General features: G+C 44.9%; 1 protein-coding gene across 1 annotated transcript in view; it reads right to left on the bottom strand.

Moving 5' to 3' along the window:
* The window catches only part of LOC137345309 (NACHT, LRR and PYD domains-containing protein 3-like), a 70,517-nt gene that overhangs the window by 44,260 nt on the left and 1,885 nt on the right, over positions 1-24,372 (bottom strand). The window contains exon 2 of the mRNA XM_068008807.1: positions 18,936-19,031. Coding sequence (XP_067864908.1) covers positions 18,936-19,031 — 96 coding nt within the window. The remainder of the gene's footprint in view (positions 1-18,935; positions 19,032-24,372) is intronic.

The raw sequence follows: 24,372 nt of genomic DNA, 5'->3' as shown, positions 1-24,372 counted from the left end.
CCTATGAAGAAATGCGCTGTTTTCCTTTCTATTCTTTAAATGTTTTCCTATTGATTCCTTTGAGGGAACAGGAGAAGGTCATTTAGCCCCTGGTGCCTGTTCTATCATCCAGTGATATCCTGGCTGATTTGTGATCTAATTCTATATACCCCTCTTTGCCTCGTATCCTTTAATGCCCCTGGTTAACAGGAAGTTATCAATATCAGATTTAAAATCAACAATTGATATGGCATCACTTGCTGTTTGTGGAAGAGAGTTTCTTTGTGTGTAGAAGTGTTGTGTAATTTCACTCCTGATAGGACTGGTTCTAATTTTTTGACTACGTCTCCTAGTCCTAGACTCCATGTTTCATTGAAATAGTTTCTCTCTATTGACCCCATCTCTTCCCCTTAATATCTTGAAAACTTTGATCAAATCACCCCTTAACTTTGCAAAAAGCAGGGATTACAAGCCTAGTTTGTGTAACCTCTCCTTGTAATTTAACCCTTGGAATCCAGATATCATTCTGATAAATCTACGCTATACTCCTTACAACGCTAATAGATTCTTCCTTAGGAAGACAGTTCTCCAGGTGTGGTCTAACCAGGGCTCTGTATATCTGTAGTGTAACTTCTACCCCCTTGTTTTCTTGTCCTCTAGATATAAAGACCAGTATTCCATTCTCCTTTTTGATTATTGTTAGTACCTGTTCATTATATTTTAATAGTCAAGTCCATGGATTTCCAAGTTTCTTTGGACCTTCACTGTTTCTAGCTTTTTGCCATTTGGAAAGTACCGCTCTATCCATTTTAGAAAGTCGATGACCTCGCACTTGCCTATACTGAAATACATTTGCGACAGTTTTGTCTATTCACGTAGCCTATTGATATATCATTGTAATTTTCGGTTTCCATCTACACAGCTTATAATGCCACCAATGTTTGTGTCATCAGTAAATCTGGATATGTGGCTTTCTAATCTGTTATCTAAGTTGTTAATAAATACAGTGAATAGTTGAGGTCCCAATACAAACCTTGCAGGACACCACTAGTCACATCCTATCAATCAGATTACCTGCCCATTATCCCTACTCTCTGTCTCCTGTCACTCAGCCAATTTCCTAAATTGGTCAATAATCTATCTTCAATTCTATGAGTTTCAACAGTCTCTTCTGAGAGACTGATCACATGCCTTCTGGAAGTCCATATAAATAATATCCATAGACATTCCCCCGTTGAATACTTTCAGCACTTCTCCAAATACAAAATCAGGTTCTTCTGCCACGATCTCCTGTTGCAGCCACACAGTGAAGGGTTTGGGTGGTTCCCACTGTTCATCTCCCACCTGACCGCTGCAAGTGTTTTTGTAATTCAGGTATAACCCCTTAGTGTTTTATTGGTAAAATAAACAGTCAGTGATAGATTTTCTTCCAGGTTTAAAGCAGAAGATTAATTATTTATTGAACAATACACCTTATTCTGAAATTGTCAGAACCGCATCCACTCACGCATTCACTCGCACACGAACACAAGAAGATACAGAAAGATAGGAAAGGGGGCAAGTAGTTTTCAGGTGAGATAGGGTTCCAGGGTTCATGGTAAACCTGTTGAATTATCTCAGAAGTCAAGCTCTCGTTAGATGCAGGCCTGTGGTATTTGTAGATTTCTTTCTGGGTTGAAAGTTTAGTTTGAAGACAAAAGATCATTTCCAATTTCACTGCTGCAGAAGTTAAAAATGTAGAATTTTACAGCAGGGTGCCTCCCTTATGGTTTGCTGGATTTTCTCAGCCCTTACCTGGACAAGTTGTTTGGTGATGCTTCTTTCTAGGTCTCTCTCTCTCTCTATCTGCCTTCAGGGAGTTATTTTTAAGGTCAAAATAGTCTTATGTCTTGCCTCTGTTGGGAGACACAGCTCTCCCTCCCTATGGTGACCCACAGTGGCCCAAGATGTGGCTTCTTCACACCTTCTTTGTTTCAGGAGAACCCTTTCAATTCAAGATAATAATAAAATCAAAATACTGCAGATGCTGGAAACCTGAAATAAAAACAAGAAATGCTGGAAATACTCAGCAGGTCTGGCAGTATCTATGGAGAAAGAAGCAGAGTTAATGTTTCAGGTCAGTGACCCTTCATCAGAACTGGCAAAGGCTAGAAATGTAATAGGTTTTAAACAAATAAAGTGGGGGTGGGACAAGAGATAACCAAAGAGAAGGTGTTGATAGGACAAGGTCACAGAGAATAACTGATCAGAAGATCATGGGGCAAAAACAAACGGTATGTTAATGGTGTGGTAAAAGAAAAAGCATTAGTGCAGAGAGGGTGTCAATTGACAGAAGAATAGAACAGCCTGGCCCAAAGCACAAACATTAAAAAAGCAGTGGCTAGGCACATGGTAAAAGAATGAACGATGAAACAAAATAAAATAAAATAAACAAATAAAGAAAAAAATAAAATAAGAAAATAACTAAAAATAAGACACAGCATGCTCTGAAATGATTGAACTCAATGTTCAGTCTGGCAGGCTATAGCATTCCTAATCAGTAACTAAGATGCTGTTCCTCGAGCTTGCATTGATGTTCACTGGAACACTGCAGCAATCCCAGGACAGAGATGTAGGCATGAGAGCAGGGGAATGTGCTGAAATGGTAAGCAACTGGAAGCTCAGGGCCATGCTTTTGGACTGAGTGGAAGTGCTTTGCAAAGCAGTGACCCAATTTGTGTTTGGTCTCCCCAGTGTATTTGGAGACCACAATGTGAGCAGCGAATACAGTATACTACATTGAAAGAATTCCAAGTAAATCGCTGCTTCACCTGAAAGAAGTGTTTGTGGCCTTGGATAGTGAAGAGAGAGGAGGTAAATGAGCAGGTATTACACCTCCTGTGATTGCAGGGGAAAGTGCTGTGGGAAGGGGACAAGGTGTTGGGGGTAATGGAGGAGTGGACCACAGTTTTGCAGAGGGAACGATCCCTTCAGAATGCTGACAGGGAAGGGAGGGGAAGATGTGTTTGGTAGTGGCATCACGCTGGACGTGGCAGAAATGGCAGAGGATGATCCTTTGGATGTGGAGGCTGGTGGGGTGAATAGTGAGGACAAGGGGAACCCTGTCGCACTTCCGGGAGGGAGGGGAAGAGGTGAGGGTAGAGGTGCGGGAACTGGGCCTCACATGGTTGAGGGCCCTGTCAACCACAGTGGAGGGGGGTTTGGGTGGGTGGAGTCCTGTCTTGAGGAAAAAGGAAGACATAGCAGAAGCGCAGTCGTGGATCATCAGAGCAGATGCGTTGGAGACGGAGAAACTGAGAGAATGGAATTTTTACAGGTGGCAGTGTGTGAAGAAGTGTAGTCGAGGTAGTTGTGGGAGTCAGTGGGCTTATAATGGATATTGGTAGACAGCCTATCCCCAGAGATGGAGACAGTGAAGTCGAAGAAGGGAAGGGAAGTGTCAGAGATGGACTATGTAAAGGTAAGAGAAGGGTAGAAATTAGAAGCAAAGTTGAGAAAGTTTTCCAAATGATGTAGGGCATCAGAAGAGTCACAGATTTTTTTTTTGTTTGTATGTGGGCGTCGCTGGCCCAGCCAGCATTTGTTGCCCTCCCTAATTTCCCTTGGACTGGTTGTCTCTTGCCCCACCCCCACTTTATTTGCTTAAAACCTATTACATTTCTAGCTGCTGCCAGTTCTGATGAAGGGTCACTGACCTGAAACATTAACTCTGCTTCTCTCCACAGATGCTGCCAGACCTGCTGACTATTTCCAGCATTTCTTGTTTTTATTCAACTCGATTCAAGAATGTTTCAGGATGGGTGTAGGATGGGTGCAATGGACAGCTCTTAGCTTTGAAGGTATTCTTTGTTCTAAATAGACAATGTGCCAATATCCGAATGCATGTGCATTCCATTTTCTTGAAAGGCAAAGTCAATTTTTATAACTCTTCTGCTGCAGTCTGTAATTTTTCATTGTCACAATTCTCGAAAGCATGACACCTTACCCTTTACAGATCTCTGAAGGCTATATCTGATCAGCTGAAAATTTTCCAAGGTGTTCAGTCACTCTATATTTAATTACAGACTTTAGTAATTTCCTGATAACAGATGTTAGGCTAACTGGTCTCTAATTCCCTGGTTTCTCTCTCTCACCTTTCTTAAATAGTAGAGTGACAAGCACAATATTCAAATGTAAAGGAATGGTTCCCGACTCAAGAGAACTTTGGAAGATTTTTGTTAGGATATCTGCAATTCGAGTCACTCCAAATGACATTAAGAAATGTCTGAAGGCACTGGATAAGAACACAAGAAATAGGAGCAGGAGTAGGCCCTTCAGGCACTCAAGACTGCCCCCCACCCCCCCCCCCCCCCCCCGCATTCAATATGATCATGGTTGATCTGTCCCAGGCTTCAACTCCTCCTTTGGGCCCGCTCCGCATAACTCTCAACACCCTGAGAATTCAAAAATCTATATACCTCCTCCTTAAATACATTTAGTGACCTAGCCTCCACAACTCTCTGAGGTAGAGAATTCCAGAGATTCACCTCCCTTTGAGAGAAGAAATTCCTTCGCATCTCAGTTTGAAATGTGTGCCCCCTTATTCTGTAACTATGTCCCCTAGATTGAGATTTCCCCACCAATGGAAACATATTCTCAACATCTACCCTGACAAGCCCCCTTAGAATCTTATATGTTTCAATAAGATCACCTCTCATTCTTCTAAACTCCAATAAATAAAGACCTAATCTGTTTAGCCGTTCTTGATAAGATAACCCCTTCATCCCAGGAATCAGCCTTGTGAACCTTTTCTGAACTGCCTCCAATGCTAGTATATCCTTCCTTAAATAAATAAATAGCAAAGGTTATGGGCCCTGACAACACCTGACAGTAGTACTCCAGGACTATTCGCGCACTTAGACAAACTGTTCCAATGCAGCTACAACATGGGCACCTAACTGACAATGTGGAAAATTGCCCAGGTATGCCCTGCAACTTCGGGTGGTACAGTGGTGCAGTGGTTAGCATCGCAGCCTCACAGCTCCAGTAACCCAGGTTCAGTTCTGGGTACAGCCTGTGCAGAGTTTGCAAGTTTTCCCTGTGACCGTGCGGGTTTCTGTGGGGTCCTCCAGTTTCCTCCCACAGCCAAAGGCTCGCAGGTTTATTGGCAAATAGGCCATTGTAAATTGCCCCGAGTGTAAGTATGTGATAGGAGAAGTGAGGGAAGGTGGGGATGTGGTAGGGAGTACAGGATTGATGTAAGATTAGTATAAATGGGTGGTTGATGGTCAGCACAGACTTGGAGGGCCGAAGTGCCTGTTTCATTGCTTTTTTTCCTCTCTCTCTCTGTGACAAAAGGACAAATACAATCCAGTTAATTACTGCCCCATCAGTCTTCTCTCAATCATCAGCAAAGTTATGGAAGGTATCATTGACAGTTCTGACACTCAGTTTGGGTTCCACCAGAGCCATTTGGCTCCTGACCTCACTACAGCCATGAGACAAACATGGGCAAAAGAGCTGTACTCCAGAGGTGAGATGACAGTGACTAGCCTTGACATTAAGGCAGCATTTGATCAAGTGTGGCCTTAGGGGTATGAACTACTTCTGCATCACAAATTCATTTTTTAACACCTCCCACTGATTTGCTATAATTTTCCCTATTAACAGAGTTGCCATTTTACTGTTGACAGTCTCTGTCTCATCATAGTGAAGTCAGCCTTATCTAAATCTGGAATCTTAGTAGCTGCTTTGCATTTCTCCCTTTTTAAAACACTAATTAAACTCAATCATATTATCACTATTACATAAATGTTCACGCACTGTTAGGTTGCACGATAGGCTGCAGGAGTTCCTCAGGGAAGTGTCCCAGGCCCAACCATCTTCGACTCCTGATCAATGACCCTTCCTCCATTATAAGGTCAGGAGTGGGGATGTTCGCTGATGATTGCACTGTTTTCAGTACCATTCACAACTCCTAAGATACTGAAGCAGTCAATGACGGCAGGCGGGACCTGGACAACATTCAGGCTTAGGCAGTAAATGGCAAGTAACATTCACACCAGGCAAGCACCAGGTAATGGCCATCTCCAACAAGAGAGAATCTAACCACCACCCATTGATGTTCAACGGTATCACCATCACTGAACACCCCACCCCACCACCATCAACATCCTGGGAGTTACAATTGACCAGAAACTGAACTGGAGCAGCTCTATAACTACTGTAGCTACAAGAGCAGGTCGGAGGCTGGGAATTCTGCAGCGAGTAACTCACCTCCTGACACCCCAAAGCCTGTTCACTGTCTGCAATCAGGAATCTGATGGAATACTCTCCACTTGTCAGGATGAGTGCAGCTCCAACAACACTCAAGAAGCTCGATATCATCGAAGACAAAACAGTCAGCTTGATCAATACTTCATCCACCACCCTCCACCACAGTGGCAGCAGTGTGTACCATCTAAAAGATGCACTACAGTAACTCACCAAGCCTTCCTCAACAGCAACTTCCAAAACCACAACCTCTACCATCAAGTTGAACAAGGGCATGGGACACATGGGAATGCCATGGGCGCAGTGGCACAGTGGTTAGCACCGCAGTCTCACAGCTCCAGCAACCTGGTTTCAGTTCTGGGTACTGCCTGTGCTGAGTTTGCAAGTGCTCCCTGTAACCGTGTGGCTTTCTGCTTGGTGCTTCGATTTTCTCCCACAGCCAAAGCCTTGCAGGTTGATAGGCAAATTGGACATTGTAAATTGCCCCTAGTGTAGGTAGGTGGTAGGAGAATTGAGAGAAGGTGGGGATGTGGTAGGGGACATGGGATTAATGTAGGATTATTATAAATGGGTGGATGATGGTCGGCACAGACTCGGTGGGCCAAAGGGCCTGTTTCAGTGCTGTATCTCTCTATGACCACCACCTGCAAGTTCCCCTCTAAATCACACATCATCCTGACTTGGAACTAGATCACCTTTCCTTCACTGTCACTGCATCAAAATCCTGGAACTCCCCTCTTGACAGCACTGTGGGTTAACCTGCCCCACATGGACTGTAGCAGTCAAAAAGGCAGCTCACCACCACCTGCTCAAGGTTAATTAGAGATGGGCAATAAAATCTGGCCTAGTGAGCGATGCTCACATCCCATAAACATTTTTTTTTAAAAAGGACAGTGAGGAACTTGCAATGAGAAATATTTAAAGTGAGGTGTTGCACAGTGATTTTTTTTTAGGAATATCTTGAGGAATTTACAAACTCACGAAATGTCATGAAGATATAAGTGGCAGATATGATCGATGTTTCATAATGTATCTGCCATTACCACCAACCACTCCACTCACCCCCCCCCCCCCTCAAAAAATCCGTCTCCAGCCTCCCTTTGCTCTCCAAAATCCTTGGACATGTTGTCGTGCCCACCTTTCCTGGCACTCCATGTCTGAATCCCTCCGATCAAATTTCCACCAGTGACACATAACTGAAAGAGCTTTTATCACAGTCACAAATAACATGCTCTGTGACTCTGACAGTGGTAAATGATTTACTGTAATCCTTCTCAACCTATCTGCAGCCTTTGACACAGTTGGCCACACCATCATCCTCCATTGGCCAGCTGGGTGGAACTGTCTGAGTGGTTCCTGGTTTAATTCTTATCTATCAAATCATAGTCAGAGAATCCCTGGCATTGGCTTCTCTTCCTGCTCCCACACCATTACCTCTGGAGTCACCCAATGATCTATCATTGGTCTCCTTCTATTTCTCATCAACTTGCTGCCTCTCAGTGACATCATCCGAAAACATAGGATTAGGCTTCACAGAGACATTGAAAAGTAAATGTTTGGCTAAGACAAATGTGGGTCCATTACAGGCAGAGTCATGAGAATTTATCATGGGGAACAGAGAAATGGCAGAGAAGATAAATGATTACTTTGTGTCTGTCTTCATTAAGGAAGATACAAGAAATCTCCCAGAATTAGAGATCCAAGGGATTAGGGGGAATGAGGAATCAAAGGAAATTAGTATTAGTATTAATAAGAAGGTTGTATTGGAGAACTTAATGGGGCTGAAGGTTGATAAGTCCCCAGGACCTAATTTTCTACATCTAAGAGTGTTGAAAGAGGTAGCTATGGAGATAGTGGATGCATTGGTGATCATCTTCCAAAATTCTATAGTTTATGGAGCGGTTCCTGCAGACTGGAAGGCTGCAAATGCCAACCCACTATTTAACTAGGGAGGGAGAGAGAAAACAGGGAATTACAGACCTATTAGCCTTACAGTCATTCGGAAAATGCTTATATCTATTCTAAAGGATGTGATCAATGGACACGTATAATAATGATCTGATTGGACATAGTGAACATGGATTTATGAATGGGAATTCATGTTTGATGAATCTGTTGAAGTTTTTTGAGGATGTTACTGACAGAATTGATAAAGGGAGTCGGTGGATGTGGTATACGTGGAGTTCAGAAGGCATTTGATAAACTTCTCCACAAGAGATTTGTTAGCAAAATTAAAGCACATGGAATAAGAGGTAATAGACTGGCATGGATTAAGGATTGGTTAACAGGCAGAAAGCAGAGAGTAGGAATAAACGGGTCATTCTCGCATTGGCAGGCCGTGACTAGTGGGGTACTGCAGGGATTGGTGCTTGGACCCCAGCTGTTCACAAGATATATCAATGATCTGGATGTGGGGACCAAATGTAATATTTCCAAGTCCACGGATGACACAAAACTAGGTGGGAATGTGTGTTGAGGAAGGTACAAAGCGGCTGCAAGGGGATTTGGACAGACTTAGTGAGTGGGTAAGAACGTGGCAGATGAAATATAATGTGGAAACATGTGAGGTTACCTTCTTTGGTAGAAGGAACCAATGTACAGAGTATTTCTTAAATGGTGAGAGATTAGAAAGTGTAGATGTACAAAGGGACCTGGGTGTCCTTGTCAATAGGTCATTGAAAGCTAACATGCAGATTCAGCAAGCAAATTGGAAGACTAATAGTATGTTATCCTTTATCACAAGAGGATTTGCGTACAATAGTAGTGAAGTCTTGCTTCCAATATATAGAACCTTGGTTAGACCGCACTTGGTCCCCTTACCTTCGGAAGGATTTATTGCCACAAAGGCAGTGAAACGAGGATTCACCAGACTTGTTCCCGGTATGGCGAGGCTGTGCTATGAAGAGAGATTGGGGAAACTGGGCCTGTATTCTCTAGAGTTTCGAAGAATGAGAGGTGATCTCATTGAAACCAAAAAATACTTAAATGGATAGACAGGGTAGATGCAGCTAAGATGTTTCCCCTGGTTGGGGAGTCTAGAACCAGGGGACACAATTTCAAAATAAGGGGAAGCCACTTCGGACAGAGATGAGGAGCAATTTATTTACTCAGAGGGTTGTGAATCTTTGGAATTCTCTGCCCCAGACGGCTGTGGAAGCTCAGTTATTGAGTATGTTTAAAGCAGAGATTGACTGATTTCTTGATATAAATGACATAAGGGGATATGAGGATAATGTGGGAAAAGGGCATTGATGTGGATGAGCAGCCATGATCATATTGAATGGTGGGGCAGGCTCGATGGGCTGAATAGCCGACACCTGGTCCTATGTTGCTATGTTCTTGTCGATGACACCCAGCTTTACCTTACTCATGTCCCTAAACTCTGTTGCTCCGATCCTAACCCACACCAAGTCTCATTTCCCCATCACCTGTGGTCGCTGATGTATATTGCCTCCCAGTCTGACAACACCTCAATTTTAAAATCCTCATCCTTGCTTTTCAAATCCCTCCACAACCTCCCCCTTCCTATCTCTGTAACCTCCTCTAGTTTACAAGCCTTCGATACCTCTGCACTCCTCCAAATCTGACACATTGTGCAGCCTGATTTTAAATGTTCCACCATTGGCAGCATTGCCTTCAGCTACCAAGGCCCTAAACTCTGGAATTCTCTTCCTAATCCTCTCCATCTCGCTAACACACACTCCTCCTTTTAGTTTCTCCTTGAAACCAACCTCTTTGACCAAGCTTTGGTTCTGTGCTGTGATATCTCATTCTGTATCACAGTTACAGTCTTTATTATTGATAATGCTCTTGTTAAGCTGCATTTGCTCAGTGATTCAGTCTCAGATCAGTAATTTCCCAAACTACATAAGAGTCATAATGCACAGAAACAGGCCCTTCGACCCATTGTGTCTGTGCCGGCCATCAAGCACCTAACCATTCTAATCCCATTTTCCAGCACTTCACCCATAGCCTTGTGCTATGGCGTTTCAAGTGCTCATCTAAATACTTCTTAAATGTTGCAATGGTTCCTGCCTCCATCACCGCTTCAGGCAGTGCGTTCCAGATTCCAACCACCCGCTGGGTGAAAACATTTGACTCAAATCCCCTCTAAACCTCCTGCCCCTTACCTTAAATCTATGTCCCCTGGTTATTGATCCCTCCACTAAGGGAAGAAGTCTCTTCCTATCTAACCTATCAATGCCCCTCATAATTTTGTATACCTCAATCAGGTCCCCCCTCAGACTTCTCTGCTCTAAGGAAAACAAGCCTGCCCTTTTCAGTCTCTCTTCATAGCTGAAATGCTCCATCCCAGGCAATATCCTGGTGAATCTCCTCTGCACCCTCTCCAGTGCAATCGCATCCCTCCTATAATGTGGTGACCAGAACTATGCACAGTATTCCAGCTTACCTAGTGATTTATACAGCTCCATCATAACCTCCCTGCTCTTATATTCTATGCCTCGGCTGATAAAGACAAGTATCCCACATGCGTTCCTAACCACCTTATCTACTGGTGCTGTTGCTTTCAGTGATCTATGAACAAGTACATCAAGATCCCTCTGACCTCCTGGACTTCCTAGGGTCCTACCATCCATTGTATATTCCTTTGCCTTGTTTGTCCTTCCAAAATGCATCATCTCACACTTCTCAGGATTAAATTCCATTTGCCACAGCTCCAACCATCTTACCAGCCCATCGATATCGTCCTGTAATCTAAGACTTTCCTGCTCGCTATTTACAACACCACCAATTTTCATGTCATCTGCAAACATATCTATCATACCTCCTATATTCACGTCTAAATCATTAATGTGCAGTTCAAGTTATTTATTTACTGAAACAGGCCCTTCAGTGCACCGAGACTGTGCCGACCAACAACCACCCATTTTATACTAACTCTGCAGTAATCCCATATTCCCTACCACCTACCTACACGAGGGGCAATTTACAATGCCCAATTTACCTATCAACCTGCAAGTCTTTGACTGTGGGAGGAAACCAGAGCACCCAGCGAAAACCCACACGGTCACAGGGAGAACTTGCAAACTCCGCACAGACGGTACCCAGAATCAAACCCAGGTCCTTGGAGCTGTGAGGCTGAAGTGCTAACCACTGTGCCACCACCAAGTTTGAGACAAAGTAAAATTCATTTCTCAGCTGTTTCACTCGTACTGACACTGGTATAATAAAAACACAACAAGAACTGACATTTCCATAGCATTTTAAACATCGAAAAATATCCCAAGGCACCAGACAAAAGATAGACGCTGAATAAAGGAGGAAGAACCAACAGTGGACAAAATATTGGTCAAAGATCTGAATTATAGGAGGGTCCAAATTGAGAAGAAGGAGGTCGAGAGGTTTAAGGACGGCAATGCAGAGCAGAGAGCTCGGACAGCTCAAAGTACGGCCGACACAGATGAGGTGAGGAGAGGGCAAAATGCACAAGTGGTCAGATTTGGAGGAAGAGCGAGAATTTGGTGATTGGGGGGCACTGCAGGGATAGAGGAGGTTACAGATGGTGGAGGGATTGCAGGGCTGCAGGAGGTTACAGATGGTGGAGGGATTTCAGGGCTGCAGGAGGTTACAGATGGTGGAGGGATTTTAGGGCTGGAGGAGGTTACATATGGTGGAGGGATTGTAGGGCTGGAGGAGGTTACAGATGGTGGAGAGATTTCAGGGCTGGAGGAGGTTACAGATGGTGGAGGGATTGTAGGCTGGAGGAGGTTACAGATGGTGGGGGGATTTCAGGGCTGGAGGAGGTTACAGATGGTGGGGGGATTTCAGGGCTGGAGGAGGTTACGGAGACAAGGAGAGATGAGACCATAAAGATGATTAAATAAGGTTGAGAGGTTTAATTTGCAGGTGCTAGTGGACCAGCATCCAATGCAGGTTCAGAATGACAGGGTGATCAGTGAGCAGGGATTTTGATTCACTTACGTTTACGAAAGGTGAAAGGAGCAAAGGTGCTCCAGAGAACCTCGGGAAATCGAGTGTACAGGTGATAAAAGTATGGGTTAGGGGATCAGCCACAGATGGGCTGAAGCAGGGTGAAGATGGGCGATGTTACAGAGGTGGAAGAAAGCGGTCATTATAATGTAGAGAGTATCGTCTCGGAAGCTCAGCCCGGACTCAAACAGAACACTGAGGTTGTGAACAATTTGGTTCAATCTGAGACATTGTCTGAGACGGGGACGGAATCACTGGCGAGGGAACAGAATTCATAGCGGTGGGGAAAGAACATGTCCTCAGTCTTCACAATCTTTAATGTGGGCTGCAGAATTAGAATAAATCTTCTGATATCAACAGAAACATTTCCACCCCGATCAGTCTTCAACATCTCTTTGCTTCTCCAAATCTGACACCGCGCCTGCACCCCACTCACCCTGCCCCGCGCCCGCACCCCACTCACCCTGCCCCGCGTCTGCACCCCACTCACCCAGTCCCGCCTCCGCACCCCACTCACCCAGCCCCGCGCCCGCACCCCACTCACCCAGCCCCGCGCCCGCACCCCACTCACCCAGCCCCACATCTGCACCCCACCCACCCAGCTACGCGTCTGCACCCCACTCACCCAGCCCCATGTCCGCACCCCACTCACCCAACCCCGCGCCTGCACTCCACTCATCCGCACCCCACTCACCCAGCCCCGCGCCCGCACGCCACTTACTCAGTCCTGCCTTCCACTGACCAAGCAAAAAAATGGCAATATACTGCATCCCCCACATCTAGGGTACTGTCTACAGTTTTGGGCTCCTTACTTATAGGGAATATACTTGCATTGAAGGTAATTCAGAGAAAGTTCACTTGTTTGGATTCTGTAATGAAGGAGGGCTTTGTCTTATGAAGAAAGGTTGGGCACTTTGGACCAATACACATTGGAGTTTGGAAGAATGAGAGGTGATCTTATTGAAACATACAAGATTATGAGAGGGTTGACAGTATAGAAGCTGAGAGGATGTTTCCCCTGGTGGGAGAAATTTAGCTCGATGTAAGTAAGCAGTATTTGTATGACAGTGAGTGTGGAGTGAAGAATGCTGGTGAAAGAGTGTTTTGTCAACAGAAAAGTCAGGAATTTGGTGCATGAGGAAATTCTCTGTTAAGTATTTCTCAAGCTGAAATTTAGTTTTACATTTAGAAATTGACTTTGACTTTTACAAATTGTAAAAGAGCCTGCAAGTTAATGAAGATACCGAGTTGACAGAAACTGCCTGTTAGTGAGAGTTAACTGTCAATCAGCTGAAAGTGATTATCTGAATAGATGTTAATAACTGGAACAGGAAGCTGAGTTAACAGTTGAAACTTGGGTATGAGTTATAAACTCTATCTAAGTGAACAGTATTTACTGCCACACACACTGGTCAGGAAAGAGTGATTTGTTAACAGAGAGCTAAAGTCAAGAATTTGGTGCAAGTTGTAATTCAGTGCAGAGAGGAAAGGAGATGCTGCTTTTTATTTTTTATATACCTCCAGTAGCTGGTGAGGGTTGTTCATTTGTCTCTGATGCGAGGAAACTTTTTTGTGTTACTAAATTAGTAACTTTAACTGGAAAATCAATTAATGAATTAGTCTAAGATAATCAATTAAAATTAATCAAATAAATAAAGATTAAACAGCCATGGCAGGGCTTTAACTACAGCATGTGGGAATTTGTGGCGAACACTGTGATCGAGACAACCATATCTAACATTGTACCATTGTTAAAAAAGGCTGAAGGGGATAGACCAAGGAATTACAGACCAGTCAGTCTAACCTCAGTGGTGGGGAAATTATTGGAAGAAATTCCGAGAGAACAGGATAAGTCTTCACTTGGGAAGACACAGATTAATCAAAGGTCAGCACGGATTTGTGAAGGGAAGGTTGTGTCTGACAAACAGACATTTAAGGTACAGAAGGAGGCCATTCAGCCCATCAAGTCCATGCCAGCTCTCCATGGAAGTATCCAGTCAGTCCCACTCCCCCTGTTCGATCTCCGTAGCTCTGCAAGTTCATTTCCATCAACTGGCCATCCAATTTCCTTTAGAGATCATTGATTGTCTCTGCTTCCACCACCCTCGTGGGCAGTGAGTTCCAGGTCATCATCACCCAATGTGTACTAAAGGATCTTCCTCATCTTCCCCCTGCATCTCTTGCCCAAAACCTTCAATCTGTGTCCCCTAGTCTAATTACCATCTGTTAATGGAACACCTTTTCCTGGTCTAACTTATCCAAGCCAGTCATAATCTTATACACTTTTATCAAATTTCCCCTCAATCTCCTTTGCTGCAGGAAAAACAAGCCCAGAGCTTCCAACTTAACCTTGTAACTACAATCCCCCATCGCTGGAACCATTCTGGTAAATCTCCTCTGCATCCTCACAAAGACCCTCACATCCTTCCTAAAGTGTGGTGACCAGAACGGGACGCAATACTTTAATTGAGGTCCAACCAGAGCTTTATATAGATGTGGCATGTCTTCCCTGCTTTTGTACTCAATGCCTCTATTTATGAAGCCTGAAATCCCATAAGCTTTGCTAACCACTCTCTCAATATGCTGTGCCACCTTTAAAGATCGATGCACATGCACCCCCAGGTGCCTCTACTGCAGCACACTCTTTAGAACTGCACCATTAAGTCTATATTGCCTCACCCTATCCCTTCTGCCAAAATACATCACCTCACATTTGTCAGTATTCAATTCCATCAGCCACTTGTCTGCCCGTTCTGCTAGCCTGTGTTCTGTTGCAGGCAGTTCGTATCATCCTCACTGTCACTCCTCCAAGTGTGGTATTGTTAGCAAATTTTGAAATTCAACTCTATTCTAAGATCCAAGTTACTTATTTATAGAAATAAAATGCAGTGGTCCTAGCACTGACCCTTGGGGAATACCGCTGTCTACCATCCTCCAGTCCAAAAAACAACCATTTACTGCGACTTTACTGTTTTTGACTCTGTTTCAAATTATGTTGTAGAGTTATAAGCAGATATTCCTTTAAGGCACGAAACCCCACAAAAAGTGATCCAACCGTGGCTAACAAGAGGAGTTAAGTTATTATTAAACCAAATTAATTGCCTAAAAGAGCAATAAACCAGAGGAGTGCAGAATTAAGCAAAGGAAGACTAAGATATTGACAATGAAAGAGAATATAAGTGTAGATTAGCAACAGACATAAAACAGATTGTAATAGTGTCTATCGGTATGTTATAGAGTCATACAGCACAGAAACAGGCCCTTTGGCCCATTGTGTCTGTGCCGGCCATTCAATGGGATCATTCTAATCCCATTTTCCAGCATTTGGCCCATAGCCTTGTATGCTATGGCGTTTCACGTGCTCATCTAAATACTTCTTAAATGTTGTGAGGGTTCCTGCCTCCGCCACCTCTTCAGGCAGTGCGTTCCAGATTCCAACCACCCTCTGGGTGAATTTTCTTTTCCTCAAATCACCTCTAAACCTCCTGCCCCTTACCTTAAATCTATTACCCCTGGTTCTTGACCACCAACACCCCCACCGCTAAGGGAAAAAGTATCTACCTATCTAAACTATCAATGCCCCTCATAATCTTGTACAACTCAATCAGGTCCCCCCTCAGTCGTCTCTGCTCCAAGGAAAGCAACCCCATCCTTTTAAGTCTCTTTTCATAGCTGAAATGCTCCAGCCCAGGCAACATCCTGGTGAATCTCCTCTGCACCCTCTCCAGTGCAATAACATCCTTCCTATAGTGTGGTGACCAGAACTGTACACAGTACTCCACCTGTGGCCTAACTAGCATTTTATTCAACTGCAACATAACCTCCCTGCTCTTATATTCTATGCCTTGGCTAATAAAGGCAAGTATCCCATATACCTTCCTAACCACCTTATCTACCTGTGCTGCTGTCTTCAGTGATCTATGGACAAGTACACCAAGATCCCTCTGACCTTCTGTACTTCCAAGGCTCCTACCATCCATTGTATATTCCCTTTCCTTGTTAGTCCTCCCAAAATGCATTACCTCACACTTCTCAGGATTAAATTTCATTTGTCACTGCTCCGCCCATCTTACCAACCCATCTGTATCTCCCTGTAATTTAAGGATTTCCTCTGCACCAATGACAACATCACCAATTTTCGTGTCATCTGCGAACTTACTGATCATACCTCCTCTGTTCACGTCTAAATCATTAATGTGCACGACAAACAGAAAGGGTCCCAGCACCAATCTTTGTGGTGCACGACTGGTCACAGGCTTCCAATCGCAAAACAGCCCTCGACTATTACCCTCTGCCTCCTGCCGCTAAGATATTTTTGGATACAATTTGCCAAATTGCCCTGGATCTCATGGGCTCTTACCTTCTTAACCAATCTCCCATGCGGGACCTGATAAAAGCCTAACTGAAGTCCAAGTATACCGCATCAACTGCTTTACCCTCATCTACACATCTAGTCACTGACTCGAAAGATTCAGTCAAGTTAGTTAGACACGATCTCCCCCTGACAAAGCCATGCTGACTATCCCTGATTAATCCCTGGCTCTCCAAGTGGAGATTAATCCTGTCCCTCAGAATTTGTTCCAATATTTTTCCAACCACTGAACTACTGTGGGCAATTTTGGTCTCTTTATCTAAGGAAGAACATAGTTGCCCTGGAGAGAGTGCAACACAGAGTCATTAGACTTGTTCCTGGGATGAAGGGATTGTCCTATGAGGAGAGATTGAGTAGGCCTATATTCCCTGGAGTTTAGAAGAATGAGAGGTGATCACATTGAAACATATAAAATTCATAACAGGTTTGACAGGTTAGAAGCTGAGAACATGTTTCCCCTGAGTGGGAAATCGAGAACATGGGGTCAGTCTCAGAATAATAGGTCAGCCATTTAGGACTGAGATGACACATTTATTCATTCAAAGGGTTGTGAATCTTTGAAATTCTCTGCCTCGGAGAGCTATAGACACTTTGTTACTGAGAATATTCAAGACAGAAATTGATACATTTTGGGTACCATGGGAATTAAGGAATATGGGTTAGTGTGGGAAGATGGAGTTGAGGTCGAAGATCAGCCATGATGTTATTGAATGGTGGAGCAGGCTTAAAGGACCAAATTTCCTATTCCACCTCCTGTTTCTTCTGTTCTTGATATTGGTTCCAACCATGACCATTATCTGCTTTCCCTGGCTTCCCAGAGAAGGTCCCACCCGTCACAGGATGTTCTTCCCTCTGACACCAGGGAGGTAACTGACCATTCTGGACCTGCTCAGGGCTGTAGAAGAGTCTGTCTATTGCCCTGACTGTAAAATCTCCCATCACAATCACTCCCCTATCCCTGTGCCCCAACTACCTCTCACACGGCCCCACTCGGGGTGGCCTCCTGATCACACACTGTTGCTCAGGAAGACCCTTCTCTGAGTTACTGGGCTTGATTTAAGTCCCTTTCGGGGCTGGGATTGGAGGTGGATGGGTGGGTGCTAAAATACCTCCTCCGTCTGGCACACTGGTTCCTCAGCTCCATCCTGGCTTCAGGTCATTTTCGTGGAGACGGGATGGGCGGAGGGAGGGGGCAGCAGGGCTACCCCAACACATGTAACAGTTAACCAACAAGTTCACGAAGAGCCTATTGCAGCGAAAACACATGTAACAGTTAACCGACAAGTAGAGCCTATTGCAGTGAATTAAAGGAGGTCAATTGGGATTTTCCATTTGGCCTTCAGATCATTGCAGGCAGTGGGAGCCAGTTTAACTGCCTGGAGGCAGCTTCCCAGCGGCAGACCAGGAGGGCCAGTGCTCCAGGAAAGTCTAGAGGCCCACCCTGCCTGCTTGGGTGAAGGAGCACAGTGGCGCAGTGGTTAGCACCGCAGCCTCACAGCTCCAGCGACCCGGGTTCAATTCTGGGTACTGCCTGTGTGGAGTTTGCAAGTTCTCCCTGTGTCTGCATGGGTTTTCTCTGGGTGCTCCGGTTTCCTCTCACAAGCCAAAAGACTTGCAGGTTGGTGGGTAAATTGGCCATTATAAATTGCTCCTAGTATAGGTCGGTGGTAGGGAAATATAGGGACAGGTGGGGATGTGGTAGGAATATGGGATTTGTGTAGGATTAGTATAAATGGGTGGTTGATGGTCGGCACAGACTCGGTGGGCCAAAGGGCCTGTTTCAGTGCTGTATCACTAAACTAAAGTAGAGGGGTTCCCCCACTAACAATGGTGGTTTGGCTGCAAGATCCATTTGTATTTTCATTTCAGTTTTAAAAACTTGAGGATACAGAGGGTTCCTCCAATTTGAAGCATCATCACCCTCTATTGCAGCCTGCTACTCCTTTCAAGCTGGACGGCCTCTGACAGACCCTCCAGCTTCGACAGTCTGTCTGCTGTCATTAATTGGACTGTGAGCCTGCCTTCTCTTGCCATTAACTGTCTGGCATAAACTAGGGCTTGTGACTCCTTCCCCTGTGGGCAGGTTCGGGACCCAGAAACAATCCCAACCACTGTTTCCTTTGTTCCCCAGATGGAAAATCCTGCCTATTTCTCTCTCTCCCTTACAGTCCCAATAGCAGGTATCTTCATATGTTTGTATCTACTGGACAGTTCCAGTGCTCAGGGGCTCTGTCCACCTGTCAATATGATGCCCCTCTAGATGATCACTCACTCAGTCCCTGTCCTGTTCTTTCTTCCTGTGTGAGCTGCAGCTTCCTGCCCAGGACCTGGACACCTTTATCAGGACAGAAATTATATTTGAAGTATTTTGTGAACCTACCTGTGTCCATTCTCATTCTTTTTGAAGATGTTGGATCTTCTCCCCTATTTGAACCTTCAGCCATGGTGGTGACAGGCGTTCCCAGATTCTGATATTCTGTAATAGGAAGGTTGCACAGAAATATGAAAATGAGAGGTGGAACATTGCCTTGTTAAACATGATATCAGTCCCTCCTCCCCCATTAGTACAATAGCTGTTAGCTCCGGGATCGAGCATTTCACAAGCGTTATGATCCACCCACCACATCAGGTATGACACAGACAGCTGCCCAGTGAATCAGAGAATTATTTATGGCACAGAAGGAGGTCATTCAGCCCATCGAATTCATGCCAGTTCTCCATGGAACGATCCAGTCACTCCCCCACTCCATCCCGATAGCCCTCAAAGTCTATTTACCACAAGTGGCCATTCAATTTCCTCTTGAAATCATTGATTATCTCTGCTTCCACCTCCCTCGTGAGTAGCGAGTTCCAGTCATTACCACCCACTGTGTAAAAACATTCTTCTTCATATTCCCCCACTTCTCTTGCCCAAAACATTCAATCTGCGTCCGCCAGTCCTTGTACCATCAGTTAATGGGAACAAATGTTCCTTGTCTAACTTATCTAAGCCTATCATAACCTTGGACACTTCTACTAAATCTCCCATCAATCTCCATTGTTCTAACAAGAACAAACCCAGCCCCTCCAACACAACCTAGTAACTAAAATCCCTCATCCCTGGAACCATTCTGGTAAATCTCCTCTGCACCCACACAAGAACCCTCACCTCAGCTAACTCAGCCCACATCCCATGAAAGAAGAAAAAATGGTAACACAAGGTATAAGTGAGTTTGTATCCTTATTTAGGTATCCATGTGAGGGCACTGAATTTCTTCCTACACTGCAGTAGTGGGCTGTATTTCTGTTTGTGCCAGCCATCAAGCACCTATCTACTCTAATCCCATTTTCCAGCACTTGACCCGTAGCATTGTAGGCGGTGGCATTTCAAGTGCTCGTCGAAATACTTCTTAAATGTTCTGAGGGTTCCTGCCTCTAACACCCCTGCAGGCAGTGCGTTCCAGAGTTAAATCACCCTTTGGATGAAAAATGTTTTCCTCAAATACCCTCTAAACCTCCTGTCCCTTACCTTAAATCTATGCCCCCTGGTTATTGACCCCTCTGCTAAGGGAAAATGTTTCTTCCTATCTAACCTATCAATGCCCCTCATAATCTTGTACACCTCAATCACGTCCCCCCTCAGCCTTCTATGCTCTAAGGAAAACAACCCAAGCCTTTTCAGCCTCTCTTCATAGCTGAAATGCTCCAGCCCAGGCAACATCCTGCTGAATCTCCTCTGTACCCTCTCCAGTGCAATCACATCCTTAATATAGTGTGGTGCCCAGAACTGTACACAGTATTCCAGCTGTGGCCTAACTAGCGTTTTATACAGCTCCATCATAACCTCCCTGCTCTTATATTCTATGCCTCAGCTAATAAAGGCAAGTATCCCAGATGCCTTCATAACCACCTTATCTACCTGTGCTGCTGCCTTCAGTGATCTATGTACAAGTACACCAAGGTCCCTCTGACACTCTCTACTCCCTAGCGTCCTACCATCCATTGTATATTCCCTTGCCTTGTTAGTCCTCCCAAAATTCATCACCACACACATCTCAGGATTAAATTCCATTTGCCACTGCTCTGCCCATTTTACCAGCCCATCTATATCATCCTGTAATCTAAGGCTTTCCTCCTCACTATTTACGACACCACCAATTTTCATGTTATCTGTGAACTTACTGATCATACCTCCTATATTCATGTCTAAATCATCAATGTAGACTACTACAGGAAGGGTCCCAGCACCAATCCCCGGGGTACACCACTGGTCACAGGCTTCCAATCGCAAAAACAACCCTCGAACATCACCCTCTGCCTCCTGCCACGAAGCCAATTTTGGATCTAATTTGCCAAATTGCCCTGGATCCCATGGGCTCTTACCTTCTTAACCACTCTCCCATGCAGGACCTTATCAAAAGCCTTACCGAAGTCCACATAGACTACATCAACCGCTTTACCCTCATCGATACACCTAGTCACCTCCGGCCTGTAATTACCTGGTTTATCCTTGCTACCCTTCCTAATAATGGTACCACATTTGCTGTCCCCCAGTCCTCTGGCACCTCTCCTGTGGCCAGAGAGGATTTGAAAATTTATGTCAGAGCCCCTGCAATCTCCCCCCTTGCCTCACATAATAGACTGGGATACATCTCATCTGGGCCTGAGGATTTATCCACTTTTCAGCCCGCTAAAACTGCTAATACCTCCTCCCTTTCAATGCTAATTTGTTCAAGTATATCACAATCCCCCTCCCTGATCTCAACACCTAAATTCTCCTTCTCCATGGTGAACACAGCTGAAAAGTAATCATGTAAAACCTCACCTACGTCCTCCGGCTCCACACACTCATTGCCACTTTGGTCCCTAGTAGGCCCTACTCTTTCCCTAGTTATCCTCTTGCCCTTAAAATCCCTTGGTAGTTTCCTTTATCTTGCCTGCCATCATTTTTTCATGCTCCCTCTTCGCTCTCCAAATTCCTTTCTTAAGTACCCGCCCACCCCCCCAACCTTACACTTTCTATACTCCTCTCGGGCCTCCGCTGTTTTCAGCACTCTGAATCTGCCATTAGTCTCCTATTTTGTCTTTAGCCATTCCTCTATATCCCTTGACATCCAAGGTTCCCTGGACTTGTTGGTCCTACACTTCACCTTTACTGGAACATGTTGGCCCTGAACTCTCATTATTTCCTTTTTGAATGACTCTCATTGGTCTGATGTAGACTTTCCTACACGTACTGAAATGGGGGAAGACCGATTTCAATCTCATTTCAGTACCTTTATTTCTGGTCCATCTTTGTCCTTTTCCATAACTACCTTAAATCTTACCGTCACTATCCCAGAAATATTCCCCCACTGACACTTCTACCACTTGTTCGACTTCATTCCCTAAGATTAGATCCAGTTCCGCCCCTTCTCTTGCAGGACTTTCTATGTCTTTCTTACTTTTTTGTCTTTCTCAACTCAACAACATCAACCCTCTCCAGAGCTACAATAGATTTTTTTTGATTAATACTGCAAGCACCTCCCTGCTTCTTAATGTTCCCGAATACCTTGTAGTCATGAATATGAAGTTCCCAATTGGCTCCTTCTTGGAATATCTCTGCAACTGCCATTGTATTATTCTCCCATGTGGCGACGTGCACCTACAGCTCACTGACCTTATTTACCATGACACATGAATTTAGGTATTTGAACTCCAAACACATCTTAGACTGCTTCACATTCGGCTGCTGGCCAAACCCTCGTATTATTGCACTATTATTTAATCTGATGCTATTTGCCTCTCCAGTCCTCTGTGCATCTAGTTTCCCCTCACAACACTTCATTCTGGTGTACACCCCACTGCCTAATTAACTTAAACCCTCCCCCAAAGTACCAGTGAACTATCGAGTGAGGACACTGATCCCAGCTCTGTTCAGGTGTAACCTCTCCATTTTCTACAGGTCTATCCTGCCCCAGACCTTATCCTGCAATGTTCCTCCAGACACACATTAATCTGCAGTACTGTGGTCAGTTCTGGGCACCACATCTTATGAAGGATACATTGGCTTTGGAGGGAGTGCAGCACATATTTAATACAGCGATACCTGAACTTCAAGGGTTACATTTCAAGGAGAGATTCCAGAGGTTCGGATTGCATTTACTGGTATTCATTGGTGATGTGAGTGAAGTTTCCAACATATTATGGGAACAGTTAGGGTAAATAGAAAGAAGCCATTTCTGTTGGTTGGAGAATTTAGGATTAGGGGATAGAGTCTACAAATTAGAGAATGAGGTGTGTAGTAACACTTCCACATCTGAAGGGTGGTAGAAACTTCGAACTCTCTGCTGCTAAAACCAATTGATGCTGGGCCAAATGCTAAATTCACACCTCAAATTAATACATTTTTGTTCTCTAATCTCATTTAAAGGGATATCGGACAAAGGCAGCTCTATGGAGTGAGGTGAACGATCAGCTGAAACCCACATCCCAAGAAAGATTTTTTTAAAATATCCGGGTTACACTGATCACACCGGGTCCATCCTCCTCAGGTTACACACTGTCTGATCACACTGGGTCCATCCTCCCTGGGTTACACACTGTCTCATCTCACTGGGTCCATCCTCCCTGGGTTACACACTGTCTCATCTCACTGGGTCCATCCTCCCCGGGTTACACACTTTCTGATCACACTGGGTCCATCCTTCCCAGGTTATACACTGTCTGATCACACTGGGTCCATCCTCCCCGGGTTACACACTGTCTGATCTCACTGGGTCCATCCTCCCTGGGATACACACTGTCTGATCTCACTGGGTCCATCCTCCCCGGGTTATTCACTCTCTGATCCGACTGGGTCCATCCTCCCCGGGTTATACACTGTCTGATCACACTGGGTCCATCCTACCCAGGTAACACACTGTCTGATCTCACTGGGTCCATCCTACCCGGGTTACTCACTGTCTGATCTCACTGGGTCCATCCTACCCGGGTTACTCACTGTCTGATCCGACTGGGTCCATCCTCCCCGGGTTACACACTGTCTGATCTCACTGGGTCCACCCTACCCAGGTTACACACTGTCTGATCTCATTGGGTCGATCCTCCCTGGGTTACACACTGTCTGATCTCACTGGGTCCATCCTACCCGGGTTACTCACTGTCTGATCTCACTGGGTCCATCCTCCCCAGGTTGCACACTGTCTGATCTCACTGGTTCCATCCTCCCCGGGTTACTCACTGTCTGATCTCACTGGTTCCATCCTCCCAGGGTTACTCACTGTCTGATCTCATTGGGTCCATCCTCCCTGGGTTACACACTGTCTGATCTCACTGGGTCCATCCTCCCTGGGTTACACACTGTCTTATCTCACTGGGTCCATCTTCCCCGCTTTACACACTGTCTGTTATCACTGGGTCCATCCCCCCCGGGTTACACACGGTCTCATCACACTGGGTCCATCCTCCCCGGGTTATTCACTGTCTGATCTCACTGGGTCCATCCTACCCAGATTACACATTGTCTGATCTCACTGGGTCCATCCTCCCCGGGTTCCACCCTGTCTGATTTCACTGGGTCCATCCTCCCCGGGTTACTCACTGTCTGATCTCACTGGGTCCATCAACCACTTTACACAGTTGGCTCTACTGAAAACCAGACATCTGTAATCTCCGTACTTGAAAAGGAGAATTTACTGTTCATATTCAGTTTCCATTAAATTTTCCTGATTTTCTGAAGATCTCAAGCTTGCAGAAGTAATGAAAGAGGAAACTGATATTGAAGAGGTCTGGGAGATCCAACCGTTTGCAGCTGGGAGGAGTTTGAGACTTTTAATAACAAAGATTTTGCCATCATA

The sequence above is a fragment of the Heterodontus francisci genome, chromosome 28, assembly GCF_036365525.1.
Source record: "Heterodontus francisci isolate sHetFra1 chromosome 28, sHetFra1.hap1, whole genome shotgun sequence".
NCBI classification, from domain to species: domain Eukaryota; kingdom Metazoa; phylum Chordata; class Chondrichthyes; order Heterodontiformes; family Heterodontidae; genus Heterodontus; species Heterodontus francisci.
This window is presented reverse-complemented; position numbering and strand designations above follow the sequence as displayed.